Source organism: Lissotriton helveticus, chromosome 7 (assembly GCF_964261635.1).
Source record: "Lissotriton helveticus chromosome 7, aLisHel1.1, whole genome shotgun sequence".
Lineage (NCBI taxonomy): Eukaryota > Metazoa > Chordata > Amphibia > Caudata > Salamandridae > Lissotriton > Lissotriton helveticus.
In genome coordinates this window covers 1,369,952,793-1,369,967,086 of record NC_136068.1, presented here as the reverse complement: position 1 = coordinate 1,369,967,086, position 14,294 = coordinate 1,369,952,793, and the positions used below count along the sequence as shown (strand labels likewise).

The following is a 14,294-nucleotide window of genomic DNA, read 5'->3' as shown; positions in this document are numbered from 1 at the left end:
AAACACCAGTTGAAATCATTCAGCAAAAAGGCTCCCTGGTTCAATGATGACCTTAAAAAATCCAAGAAGACTTGCCGCACCCTCGAGAAGATTTGGAGGAAAGAACCAACCTCAGACAACATGACCTCTCTCAAGACAGCCACCCGCAAACACCACCAACTGATTCGTTCCGCAAAGAAATCAGCATTTAAGGACCGTCTCGACAACAACTCTCACAACAGCAAGGAACTCTTCAATATCGTCAAAGAATTCACCAACCCTCCCGCAGCATCCAACGACATCACCCCCTCCCAAGACCTCTGCAATGCGCTATCCTCCTTCTTCTACAACAAAATTGCCGACATCCACAACAGCTTCAAGAACACTCCCAATGACCAACTCACCCCACCCCCTTCCGATCCCACCCCTCCAACTATCTACCTCAATTCCTGGAACCCAATCACCATTGAAGACACCATTCGCCTCATGAACTCAATCCACTCTGGCTCACCTTCTGACCCCTGCCCCCACTACATCTTCAACAAAGCGGACTCCATCATCGCTCCCCAACTCCGTGATGTCATCAACTGCTCCTACAACTCAGCCTCCTTTCCAGAAATATGGAAACACGCCGATCTCAGCGCCCTTCTGAAAAAACCAACAGCAGACCCCTCAGAACTGAAAAACTACCGACCCATCTCCCTCCTCCCTTTCCCGGCCAAAGTCATCGAGAAAGCCGTCAACAGCCAACTCGCAGCCTTCCTTGAATCCAACAACTCCCTGGATCCCTCACAGAACGGCTTTCGAGCCAAACACAGCACCGAGACCGCCCTCATTGCGGCGACCGACGACATCCGTGCACTCTTGGACAACGGTGAAACAGTGGCCCTCATTCTCCTCGACCTCTCCGCCGCCTTCGACACTGTCTGTCACAGCACCCTCATACAAGCCTCAACAACATCGGCATACAAGGAAAAGCCTTAGACTGGATTAGCTCATTCCTAGCCGGGAGAACCCAGAGAGTCCGACTCCCCCCCTTCTACTCAGAGCCCACCGAAGTCATCTGCGGCGTACCTCAAGGCTCCTCACTCAGTCCCACCCTCTTCAACGTCTACATGAGTCCCCTCGCCCCCATCGCACGTCGACACAACCTCAACATCATCTCCTACGCAGACGACACCCAGCTGATACTTTCCCTCACCAAAGACCCCAACACCGCCAAGGACAATCTTCACGAAGGCATGAAAGAAGTAGCCGAATGGATGCAACAGAGCCGCTTAAAACTCAACTCAGACAAAACTGAAGTGCTCATCCTTGGATCCTCCCCCTCAGCGTGGGACGACTCTTGGTGGCCTTCCACTCTGGGATCAGCGCCCACTCCCACTGACCATGCACGTAACCTTGGCTTCATTCTAGACTCCTCTCTCTCAATGTCCAGACAAGTCAACGCCGTATCGTCCTCCTGCTTCAACGTCCTTCGCATCCTCAAAAAGATCTTCCGCTGGATCCCCCTCGAAACAAGAAAGACTGTCACCCATGCACTGGTCACAAGTCGACTGGACTATGGCAACACTCTCTACGCCGGAATTACAACAAAATTACAGAAAAAGCTCCAGCGCATCCAAAACGCATCAGCGAGACTCATATTAGACATCCCGCGCCAAGAGCACATCACCGGACACTTAAAAAACCTCCACTGGCTTCCCGTCAACAAGAGAATCACTTTCCGCCTTCTTACCCACGCACACAAGGCCCTCTATAATCTAGGACCAGAATGCCTCAACTCCCGACTGTCCTTCTACTATCCCACCCGCCAACTTAGATCATCCGGTCAAGCCCTCGCCGCAGTCCCGCGCATCCGAAAAACCACCATGGGCGGCAGATCCTTCTCCTTCCTGGCTGCCAAGGCCTGGAACTCACTCCCCACCCACCTCCGCCTCACTCAAAATCACATCTCCTTCAGAAAAGAATTGAAAACTTGGCTTTTCGATAAACAATGAACCCTTCCCTCTAGCGCCTTGAGACCCTCTGGGTGAGTAGTGCGCTATATAAATGCCTGAACTTGAACTTGAACTTCATTCATTCACTCATCCATTCATCCATTCAGGAGTTTTCAGCACCTACCCGTTCGAGCTGTAGTTTTTGATCGGTAGCTGGCAACTGGGGAGTGAAACAGACGGTTTATTTTGCCCATGAATAAAGAGCGCTTTGTTGCAGTCAATGAGTATGGCAGGTTCTTTAGCGCTTTATGAGAGGCAAACCCCCATTTCTTGTAATTAGAAGGGGGCTGCATGTCATACCCCAAAGATCACACAGAGTATTAATTGGCGTAATTAGATAGTGAACCCCTGTGTTGTGGATCTGAAGTCCACGCTTCAATCATTAGACCACTTGATTCCCCCATTTATAAATAAAAATCTGTTATTACCGTGGGGCTTTTATCCAAAGCGATTTACATAGAACTTTCTGATGTACAATGATTATCAATTTGGTACTCGTTTTACCGGCCTCGGGTGGATGAAATATTGAGGTACCTTGCACCTTAGGCTACACACATAGAACTCAACAGCAAGCGCGCCACCCGCTGAGTTGCCTTAGCGGCTTAAAATACAGGTCGAACAGGTGGCATTTTGGCTCTATTTCAAATAATGTCACTGAATATCCCAGTAACGTGAGAGGCACCACTCTAGGAGCCAAAGGAAGAGGAACTGAAAGGTACACATTTATTAAAAAAAAAAAAAAAAAATGCATCATTGTATGGAAATCAAAGGTCTCACCCTGTTCCTGTCCTGTCATATTATTATGACAGCTCGAACATTGCTCATTTTGCGAAGTAATGCTATTTGCACACACATTGGCAGGCTCCCGTTGCTATGGAGTGAGACAAAGCCTGCACTTAACTGTGTAGGCTTCGAGCATGCCTTTCATGGCGGATGCTGTCACCTAATACTGACACGCAGTCCTGCCTATTGTCTTTAGTTACTATGTATCAGATGGCTTGTTTACTTCCATTATGGCTAACAACCTCACTGCAAACACCCTGCAGACATAACATGAACCATGACACCAGATAGGAAGGCCGATGCACTGTTGACCGTCACTGCTAGGCGACCGTGTCGCTCATGCTGGGAGGTATACCCTGCAAAGTAGGACCAACCCTGCCCTGCACTCCTTGCTTTACCTGAAGGGGTCCTTCTGTTTCCGCCAAGGCTCTTTCTATTCTCCTCTTCATGTCAGACAGGGAATTTGTCTCTCCAATGATCTGGTCAATTTCATGATTGATCTCTGATTTCCAGAAGGCGATGTCGTTGACGCGCTCACCAATGTTTTTGCTGGTGTCTGTCTGGGTCCTTCGGGTCTGCTGGTCCTTATCCTGCAGCAGGCGGCTGGTGTCGACTCGCAATCTTTCGGCACTGTGCCGAGAGGACTCAGATTCCCTATAGTTGAGCTGGTTGGATTTGTACCAGTCGTCGTGAGAGTACCGGGTGAAGAGGGCAGTCCTATTGGAGGGAAAGGGCAGGAGCTTGGATGGGGTGACACTCCCAGAGGTTTTTGTGAAGGGAGCCAAGCAGGGGGTGACCGATGCTACCTTGTAGTAGGTGCTGGGCCTCCATGGAAGGGTCAAGCTCTGGTTCATTGAGTAGTGAGGAATCCGGTTCTTGTAACTTGAGGTCATTGTGGAGATTGCAGGCAGGAAGTTGGTGGGTGTGGGCCTGGGGCGGCCATAGGTTGCGGTTAACGTTGATCCTAGAAGTTCCATAGTGCAACTTCTTCATTCAACGTGGCTCCTGCAGGCAAAATATGAGAGAGGTAATCATGAGATCAGTAACTCTAAAGGGACAAAGAACCTATCCATTTACAGACACAGACACCAACACTGAAAATAAATTTGCATACCTGGTATTGCACACTTCATGGAATGCAGTTCATAACCATTAGGGGAGTTCTGAGCTTGAAAGAATGACAAAGAGCTGCGTTCTAACTTATCTCCCCAATGAAATGCCATGTAAATAGAGTGTATCACCTTTGGACATTCACAGGCATTCACAGGCTTCACAGTTTGAAGAGATAGAGCGAGCAAGATAGAGATAGAGAACGAGCGAAAGAGAGATAGATGGCAGCCACCACTTGACGCTCTGTTCTAAAAGCACTGCACAGTAGTAGAGGGGACATGGACACAGGCAGACAGAATACAGGTGGTGGTTCTAGCTGTTCATTCCTTCCTGCAGCATAAAATGGAGCTAGGGGTGCGGTCATGTAGCAGGTGTGGTAAGTGGGCACATGCAGCGCGCCCACCACTGGTGCACTGATGGTGTACCAAAGGCAAGCTCGTCTGCACCCATCAACACCCGACTGGACCAGGAGCCAGGAATCCTGTTCCTGCCAAACCTGAGTTGCTCAGGTATTCGGCCTCTCAACTTCACGCCCATGGGGGGGGGGGCGGGTCCGTCAAATTAACTGCTTGCATTCACTATACCTGGCTCTGGGAAAATTTACAAGCAACTCCTGCTTGCATACTCTTCCTTGTATCCCCACAATCAGCAATCACATCAAGGATACACTCAAGTAGAAAATTTACCTAGTCAATTGTAGATCCCTACCCTGCTACAGACTGGAAATGTTCCCACTCTTGGAGGACAAAAAGCCTGATGTGATCTTCCTGACTGAAACCTGGCTTCCTGATGAATCTTATCCAGATATCCATCAGGCTCCTTCCCCAGATTATTACATTAGCCGCCAAAAGGGTAGGAGAATTGCATACTCAAGGATTCGTTAAAGGGTCTAGTCAAACCCCTACAGCTGCCGGATTGCAAAAGTTATACTTTCGCTATCTCATTTTCTCCCAAATTTACTTTTTTCTGTGCACTTATTTACCGGCCTCCGGCACCCCCTGGCTGATTTAATCAAACTGTTCCAGACCTGATTGCTTGCCCAGTGATAAATAAAGCCCACTTTGTGGTGTTAGGTGACCTTAATATGCATCTAGAGGTTCACATCAACCCTCAAGTTGTGGGGTTCCTACATGATCTTGCTACTATTCAGCTCACCCAGAGGGTACACAGCCCCACCCATAAAAGGATCAATTACTTGATCCTATCTTCGCTAACTATCCTTACTTAAATGCAGAGGAGCTAGTACTTGGTCAAACCATTTCTTGGTCCCATTCACTTTGATAATGCCTTGCTGACCCCCTTACCCTAAACCCTTCAATTGGAGGGGCCGCAGATGGTCTAAGCTGAATGAGGTTCAATAGGCTACAGCCCTCTGTTAAGCTAGATCAGAGTTGGGGCATGACTTCAAATGTGCATGTTCAGATTGATCAAACATTCTCTGGACCAGATCATCCATATATCCACCCAAACCAAGAAATTTGACGATAAATCTGAAAACTGTTCCCTGGTATACCCCCCCATTTAATGTCTCTAAAAACAATGCAAAATTGCAGAAAGACAATGGAGAAAAAAATACACAAAATCCAATAGGAAGAAATATATCTAGAGGTAGTCAGGCACTATCATTCTGAAATTCATTCATCAAAGGCCTTCCATTATTAAACTAAAGTCCAGGGGGCTGCTAACTCTACCAGGGAAATGTTCAGAATTACTAATTCACTATTAGAACCTTCCTCTAGGGCCCCGATTCTCAACCTCTCAAATGCGAGATTCAATGACCTTGTTCTCTTCTTTAAAAAATAAATAAAGGACAATTACTTGATATTTCTGGACTTTGGAGGAGATCCAGAGCAGGAGCCCTCCAGACAGAAAGAGACGATTATATACCAAGACTCATGGAATTTCCATGCATCTCCCATGAGAATTATGATAGACTTTAACGAAAGTTAAATCGGGCTCTCCACTAGACCGTGACCCCCTCATATTCTTCTAAAAGCAGCTAACACCCTTCTCCCAGTCTTTACTGATATGGCAAACCTATCCCTTGAGAAGGGAATCATACCCGTAGTATGGAAACACGCTATGGTAAGATCTATGTATTAACAAAAACTAATCTTGACCCATGTTGCCCTAAGAATTTTCGACCTATCTCTCTTCTTCTGGGATTGAGTAAGGTGCTGGATAAATACGTTGACTTGGACCACTCGGACTCCATAGAGGCCAACAACATTCTGCATCCCACACAGACAGGGTTCTGGCCAAAGCCTAGCACCGAAACCACCCTTTTGGCGGTCACAGAGAAGGCAAAAATGAAATTGGATTGAGGAGGTACAGTAGCCAACATCCTCCTCCTTGACCATAGCGACCCGACTCCTTCCCTTACATACTGCCTGAAGAGGGTAGCCAGATAGAAGAACAAGTCCTGTCTCAAGCTCAATGCTAACAAAACCAATCTGATGATATTAGGCAACAATGTAAATCCTTACATGTTCCTGGGCTGGCCTACACATCTTGTCCCTCCCCCTGCCCCCAAATCTGTAGTGATAAGTTTGGGGGTATGGCTTGATCATTCCCTCTCCATGGAGACCCAAGCAACCAAACTTTCACTCTGCTGCTACATGATTCTTAGAATTCTGCAAACTTACTGCCCTTGATCCCCAAGCTTTCTAGTAGGCTAGTAGTCCAGCCTTTGATTTTCTTTCTCCTGGATTATGGAAATTCCCTCTACTTTGGGAGCTCTTAAAAGATTGGTAAACTTCAGGTGGTACAGAATGCAGCGGCAAAGGACTGTTTTAAATATCACTAGACACCAGTCAGCATGTCAGGCCCTGGCCAACCTTCATTGGCTCCCAGTCATGCAGAAAATCAATTTCAAGGCACTTTGCTTTGCACACAGTGCCTTTTGAGGCCAATGTCCCTCCATCACCTGACGAATGATTGCTCCTTACAAACCTGGCAGAGATCTCAGATACTCTAACACGCCGTGGGCTATAATTCCACTCATTAAGAGGGCTAGAAAAGGAGGAGCATCTTTTATTTACCATGTGGCAAACCTCTGGAACACCCTGCCCCTTACCTTGCGGACAATTGAAAATGCACTCTTTTACAGAAAATGGCGCAAACCCTTTCTGTTTGTGAACTAACTCCTTGGAGCCTGCGTCTATAGTCTGTGTTCGTTCAACTAACACTTGGATGCCTCCAGGTCACCATACGCTCTATAAATCCCTCTAACATAACACAACATAACTGGGCTGTATGTAAGATGGTGAGGAAGGGATTGCTTGTACTAATCTATCTTGGATTCAACTTACCTTTTAGAGGAGGGGAGACAAGGATGGTTCCCTTTAGTCTCTCTTGGTTGTAGAGCGTCATATGGCTACTACCACTTTTTCTGATGCATGGAAACTGTAGCCATGTTTGTCCAGTCTCTTAAATAGGACTGAGAAGGATGACCGCCGTTGTTCTGTGAGTGAACGAGTGTGTGGGTGGGTAAGCGTGTGAGTAACTAAGCAACTGAGCAGTCTCCTTGAGCTCCACCCTCTAATCAACGAGGAGTAAGCATAGTTGCAGCTACTCCGTCTTTGGTGGAGGAGATAAGGCTTCCACTACTGCCTCCTCCACAGAACAAGAGCAGGGTGAATTTGGCTATTCTCTCCTGGTGAGGGAAAGTAGGACGACTTCCAATATGCCCTCTTAGGTGGGGAAGAGTTGGGTGGATTTGATTACTTTCTTAGTGAGGGACAGTAAGAGTATTTCCACAAAACTCATGACGTACAACATGGTTTTGCTGCTCTCTTGTTGCTTGAGTTCTGCTACAGACTCCTTGCTGCCACCTTGGAAGAGCTGAGGAGGTTGGACAGACATTGTGAGTACCCCGGAGGCATAAACAGATAATGCAAGGATCCGGTTGTGCATGGTCAGACAGATAGTGCATTGAGCTAAAAGCATATTAAGCGACAGTGAGAGGAGCTAAGGGTGCATTAACAGAATGCGGAGGCCGTGACACATATAGACACACATACAGACACTGTGAAGAGTTCAGGGACGCATTGATAGACCATATGATGTGGTCGAGGCACCTAGACAGGAATTTGAGAGAGATTGAGAATGAAGGGGTACATAAACTGATAGGACCATCTTTAGGCTCAAAACATATTAGTTGTATCTGCTTTCACCATTGTTCTAATTACATGGCAAATAACAATAGTACTACCTTGACCAGATTTTGTACTCCGATTTCTTATCAGACATGAGCTTGTGGTAAAATGAAGCACACATATCATAACAAATGGGTGCAAAACAAGCACAAAACAAAATCTTCTTTTGCCATAGATTTTTAACAATAAAATCTAAACTTGGTGCTAAAAAGACCTCCACTGCAAGATGAGCCATGGGCACACAGATGGACAATGTGATGAGTTCGGACATGTACAGCCAGTGTGAAGAGCCTGGGCCACATGGACAGTCAGAATGTTGAGTTAGCAGCATGTGTAGGCAGTGTGAATAGCCTGGGACACATGGACAGTCAGTATGCTGAGCTAGGGACAAGGGCAGACAGTGTAAGACCATTTAACACAAGGTTGAATATTGTGATTTGTTTGGACATGTGTTAGCATTATGAAGATCCCAGGGCACAAAGACAGTCAGTGTGTTGAGCTAGAGGCATGTGCAGACAGTGTAAGACCCTTTGATATATGGTTATAGATAGTGTGTTATAGATAGTGTGTTGAGCATGGGCACATGCAAGAAGCGTGAACATACATGGACCTATAGACAGTCAGTGTGTTGAAATAGCGGCATGTGCAGACAGTATAAAGACCCCGGGACATATGGACAGACAGTGTGTTCTGTTAATGGCATGTGCAGACAGTATAAAGATGCCGGGACACGTGGGAAGCCAGTGTGTTGTGTTAGAAGCATGTGCAGACAGTGTGAAGATCCTGGGATACATGAGTTTGGACTAAAGATATGTGTGAGCAAATCAATGCGCACATCCCAGTATAGTGGGCACTCCCTCTGGTTCACAAAAAGGACTCCTCTGTTTTTGTTCAAACATTTATTGGTTTGAATTGAAATTCATATTTTCATTAATGGATTGTTTTTCATCCAGGTTTATCCTTTACACAAAAACAACATTGCTCCAATGCATTTCGAGTTGAAAACTCTTTCTCAAGGAGCTCTGTGAAGGAATGAGAACGATCTAAGTTTGTACCAGCATAGCATTAACAGGTAAATCAAGTGAAAACGACATTCTCAACGGTGAATGACAGCAAAATTAAATGAATGTAAACAATCTGTGCATAAAAAGCCAGTGTGACTTTTGAACCAAAAGTGACTTATCACATTGTTTCACATGCGTGATCAAATTATGTAAGAGGATGGTCAGTGCACCAAAATACATGAGTTTGGGACATGCGCAGACAGTGGGAAGTGCCAAACACACATAGACAGACAGTGTGTTGAGTTTAGGGCATATGGGCAGACATTGTGAAGAGCCAGGAGCACTTGGTCAGCTTGGAGCTGTGCAGTAGCCATTGTGAGTAGGGTCGAAGTAATCTGTCATACAAAGACAGACAGCGTCAAGAGTGTGTGGCATGCACATAGACCACGTGTGTAACTTTGGTTACATGGATAACGATGTAAAATACCTAAAACAGAGTTTGGGAGCTTGGAATACATTAACAAAAAGGTTTACTTCAGACTTGTGTTACCAGGGAAAAGTTGAGTCTCAGGGAAAATGATGAGTGGCCTTATGCATTGCCTATAAGGCCATTCATCATACTGGCCCGAAGTTTCTAAAGGAGGCATTTCAGGTATTTACCCCTATAAGGAACCTAAGATCAGCAGCTAGTTGCCTACTATCTGTTCCCCGAACAAGAACTGCTACCTGGGGAGACAGACGATTCCTGGTAGCAACTCCTAGATTGTGGAATTCCCTCCCTCCAAACATCAAAACTGCCCCCACTCTCATCTGTTTCCGTAGGGCCTTGAAGACCTGGCTCTTCAACCAATAAGTTTGTGCGCTGATCATCGTATCCTAGAGTATCTTCTGCGCCTAGACACCCTCGGGTATTAGCTGCGCATTAAAAATCCTATAAATAAAGTGTTCTCCAAATTGTCAACTTCCATTGGGGAGAGGCCCACCTGCCATTCATCTCATATCAACTTGAAAAGCGACCTGAAGAGCATGGTGACACCTCGAGCTGGCACATATACTATGTGAAGAAAGAGCTAGGAGCCACGGTTTTATAACCACCTGGCTATAAATCTGCTAAACTTAACTGCTCCCTACCAAGTCGTAAGAACACATCAGTGGTACAGGTTTAGAGCATAACTCAACATACAACAACATTATTGTTTATAGATACAAAGCAGAATAAGCCTTCATAAATTTCCATACTTTGTTTTCACATGAGGGACGTTTCTCCCGTAGAAGGCCTATTGGGAGGTCCACAGATGTCTCAGTCTATGAAAGACAAAATGATGGTTGTGGGATGAACTTCCTATGAAAGATGGAAATGGGCTCCTACTGCCTAGCTCCTACTGCCTGGCACAGAGCCAGCAAATGTAAAATAAAACCATGTTCTTGCATCGTTGTATTTTGCATTTGCCAGCTCTTAGCCAGCGGTGTTGGGAGGGGTGGGGCCTAGGCATGGGACAGGGGTGGAGGAGTGCTACGTGCACTCCACGCCCTAAGGGCGCATATGTGTTTTGGCCAGCCGTCTCAAACCGACCAATACACACATGAGCTGGAGGCGGGCGGTGGCAAAAGTATGTTTTTTTTGTTTAAATAATGTATTTTACTTTCTAACGCCCCCCAACCCATCCCGCATGACCCAACACACCCCACCACCCTTTGTTTATGGCAGCCGCCGCTGTAATTTAGTCAGGGTGAGAGACTGATGGCTGCTGCTGTTTGAGCTCTGCCGCAGTATGGATCCTTGGGTTCATTTTGGATGCAAGGGTGCATTTTGTGCTAAGCAAATAGTGCTAAATACTGGATTTTGATCCTTGTGTAATTCTGTGTAATCTCATGTATGTTCGCTGTAATTTAGCGTCATTACAGTACAACAAATTACGCGAGTTACACCCGCCACTTGTTTTGATGCGGGACAGTACCCCTGTAAAGAAATAAAACTGCCCTTCCCATGGGTCTTGTTAGATTGTGGACTATCACGACCCCAGGAAACCTTACCTATGCGAAAAGAGCACAAAATATATGCAAAATAGGAGTGGTCTACATTTGTGGAAAATGCAAGGAGGACTATAAGCCCCATTTTTTGGTTGGTCGACAATCAAAAGCTAGCCCCAAGGTTCACCAGCAGATGTATAGAAAACACAATATGGGCCCTTAGCAGGTAGATGCAAAAGGGCAAATTAATCTATGGTTTTGCTGGGAGTTCGAGTCCCTCTCCAAGACAAGTGCTGTGATTGACAGCAATTGCCATTGTAGGGCCCCTCAGGTACATCTATAGGCTGGTGGGTCATCCAGCACACATTGATTGACTGATCAGACTGTCACCCACTGAGGCACACTCCAGAGTAGTGCCCACCTGGCCCCAGAAAAGGTTGTTCTTTATATAATGGAGGACTTCGCCCTACGTATACCTGATATTTTGGTTTGCCCCCATCCTCTTGCACACATTTTTCAGGGGCTCCCATATTTACAATGTCCATTTGGATCAGACCATTTTGAAGACCGTATTAATGCCCATCCAGGGGTGCTAGACCAGTTTGCATCAGAGACTAGGGCTTCCTCCCTGCTCCTTCCTGAAATTATTGAGGTTTCCTATACACAATATGGCCTCTGCTACCATAATATTACAAAAAACATGATCATAGTCCAGCTGGTGTGCTCAGCTCAAGTTGCACACTCTATTGCGTCAACTCGTCAGTAAAGGGTTTCTCCTGGTGCAAAGGTATTTCAGGGTAAAATGTCTGTGTAGCATCCATGCATAATACAGCCCCTGGCTCCAGACAACTGAGAAGCTGTACCAGAGCCCAGAGAGTGCTCCACAAAACACTCTTTTGTAAATGAGAGCAAATTTCCGACCTTCAGAATGCTGCTGAGCAGGAGAAATTAAGCTGACATTTACTAGTGCAACAGAGACAATGACTAGACTTATGACATCTGCAAACAATCTTTCCGAACACCAAGGAGGCCCAGTACCAAGAACATACTTTATAATAAAAAGTATAGTGTTATGGACATTCAGCAATATAAAATATAAGCCAATTAAAGGGCCAGGTAGTGAGCAAGGGGCTGATAATATGAGTACATATTTCAACTTGGCAAACTGATTGTAAAAAAATGTCCAAGTGAAACGCTTGAGACAAAACTGATGCATATAAAGAAGCGATTTGTGTTATAGTTGTATGCACTCATGTTGCTGGGGGATGCAATGATACTGATGGGCAGTTTGGTGCACATGTCACATTCACACAACTCGTACTCAGCCATTAATTCCCTGGAGCCAGCCAAGAACCACAAGGGAGGTGCACCTGCAATAAGGCTGCCTTTTACGTTTCATTGTTCCTCGTCCCTGAGGTCATTAGCAATCTAAAATAAACAGGCTACTGTTATCATGGCAATCTTATACAAATATGTACTTACTGTACACAAAGATATCCCACACCTGCTAATATGCCTGGCGCTGTGCCCTGGGCACAGAAGGCACTGGTGCACACTTTGAAAATGCAACAACCTTTTCTCCAAACCAACGTAACGTATTTAGTAAAATAGAATAATTCTGGGTTCGGAATACGGTAGCTATACTTTCAACTCAAATGTTTACCTTTGCTAGCTCCGCGAAACGATTTATTACACAATGTGCAGGTTGCAGAGGTCTGATATATTTATCTGTGGCTGCAATACAACAGTTACAATGGAAACCGAGCTCCTTTTCAGCAACACCTACTGCTATTTGTGTTGTACCGATGTTATGTGCGATCATGATATGTAATGTGCTATCCTGAAATCCAATGCTATGCTATGCAAATTACGATATTTGTTATTTTATTTTATATGCCACACGTCACTATAAGTTATGCCCAGTCATAGTTTGCGTATAGTACTATGGTATCTGTAAATCCCCTAAATGTTTTCATAGGGGCTTCTTGGCGCTATAAATATTTCAGACTGGTCCTGGAACAACTATGCTTATGAAAATAAACAGGCTCAACCACTGGGGCATCCTGTGTCCGGGCTGCGGCGAGGAGGGAGGTATGAAATAGGTCGACCCACCTAAAATGTTCGGTGTGGCTTTCGATCATAATCTATATATGGTATATTTTCTCTTTTAAGATCTCAGGCACTCCGAATGTGAAAAAGTCAGTTCGTGGCAGAAACTGTTCGTTTATAGTCTTTTATTCAATGTTCTCTTCCTAGAATGTCTTTCTCATTTGCAACATCGTCATCTAATCTAGGTAGTTTTCATCATTTTAGGCAATGGAATGCAGGTTCCTTGTGCATTTTCCAGATTTAATGTAGTTGTTCATCTGAAGACATCCGGCAAAGTGCTCCTCCGCGAAAAGCAGTCATAAGTTTAAGCGTGAAACATGACGAATATAATTTGTCACTGAAAGTATCTATGTATTGTCATTGAAAATTACAATCTACTTTAAAATATGGTTTTCCGTTTTGAAAAAATAACAGGTTTAACTTTCTTTAAAAAAAAATCATACTCCACCTAAATACTGTACTAGAAATATATATATATATATATATATATATATATATATATATATATATATATATATATATATATATATATATATATATATATATATATATATATATATATATATATATATATATATATATTGTGTTGGTGTTTTGAATTTAAAATAAAATAATGAAACGTGTATCCCATGAAAGAAATATAATTCTCAATATCCCATTCTCGCCCCTAAGATGTCAACTGAAGAGTTCGGGTTAAATTGGGCTTTTATTTCCTGGTAGCTCTAACTCACCTGGCGATGCCCCTTCGAGCTGCCTGGGTCCCTTTCCTCCTGCCTCTCTTGTCTTTCCTGCACTGACACAGCTCTGGCATCTTTGCGCTCTCACACCAACCTCCAAGGCAGACGAACCTTAACCATTGTGACGTTAACGAAGTGGCAGTCGACTAAACCAATTGACAATCGGATTCTCACGACAAGGGCGGATCAGGGAACGATCGGAGCCTATCTGAGTGAAGGATGAGTAAAGGAATGCCTACCAGGGTTCCGGGTTGTGCAGGTTGCTATGGACTCTCTCAGCCTTAGCAACTACTGCCGGTAGGAGGGGAGGAGGCCTTTGTGGGGGGTCAGGTCAGACAAGACTAGGCAGGACTGAGTCTGCGAGGGATAGGAAGGAACCCTGAAGGCATGGTGCTCGGAGTTCTGTATGCAAGGTCACACAACCCCGTAAATATTGGTTACCTT

At 45.1% G+C, this 14,294-nt stretch overlaps 1 protein-coding gene across 1 annotated transcript in view; it reads right to left on the bottom strand.

The window, feature by feature from the left end:
- The window catches only part of TEKT3 (tektin 3), a 130,397-nt gene extending 116,436 nt beyond the window's left edge, over window positions 1-13,961 (bottom strand). The window contains exons 1-2 of the mRNA XM_078650860.1: window positions 13,845-13,961; window positions 3,161-3,767 (exon numbers count right to left, since the gene is read on the bottom strand). Coding sequence (XP_078506986.1) covers window positions 3,161-3,739 — 579 coding nt within the window. The 5' untranslated portion in view covers window positions 3,740-3,767; window positions 13,845-13,961. The remainder of the gene's footprint in view (window positions 1-3,160; window positions 3,768-13,844) is intronic.
- Between the last annotated feature and the right edge of the window lie 333 nt (window positions 13,962-14,294).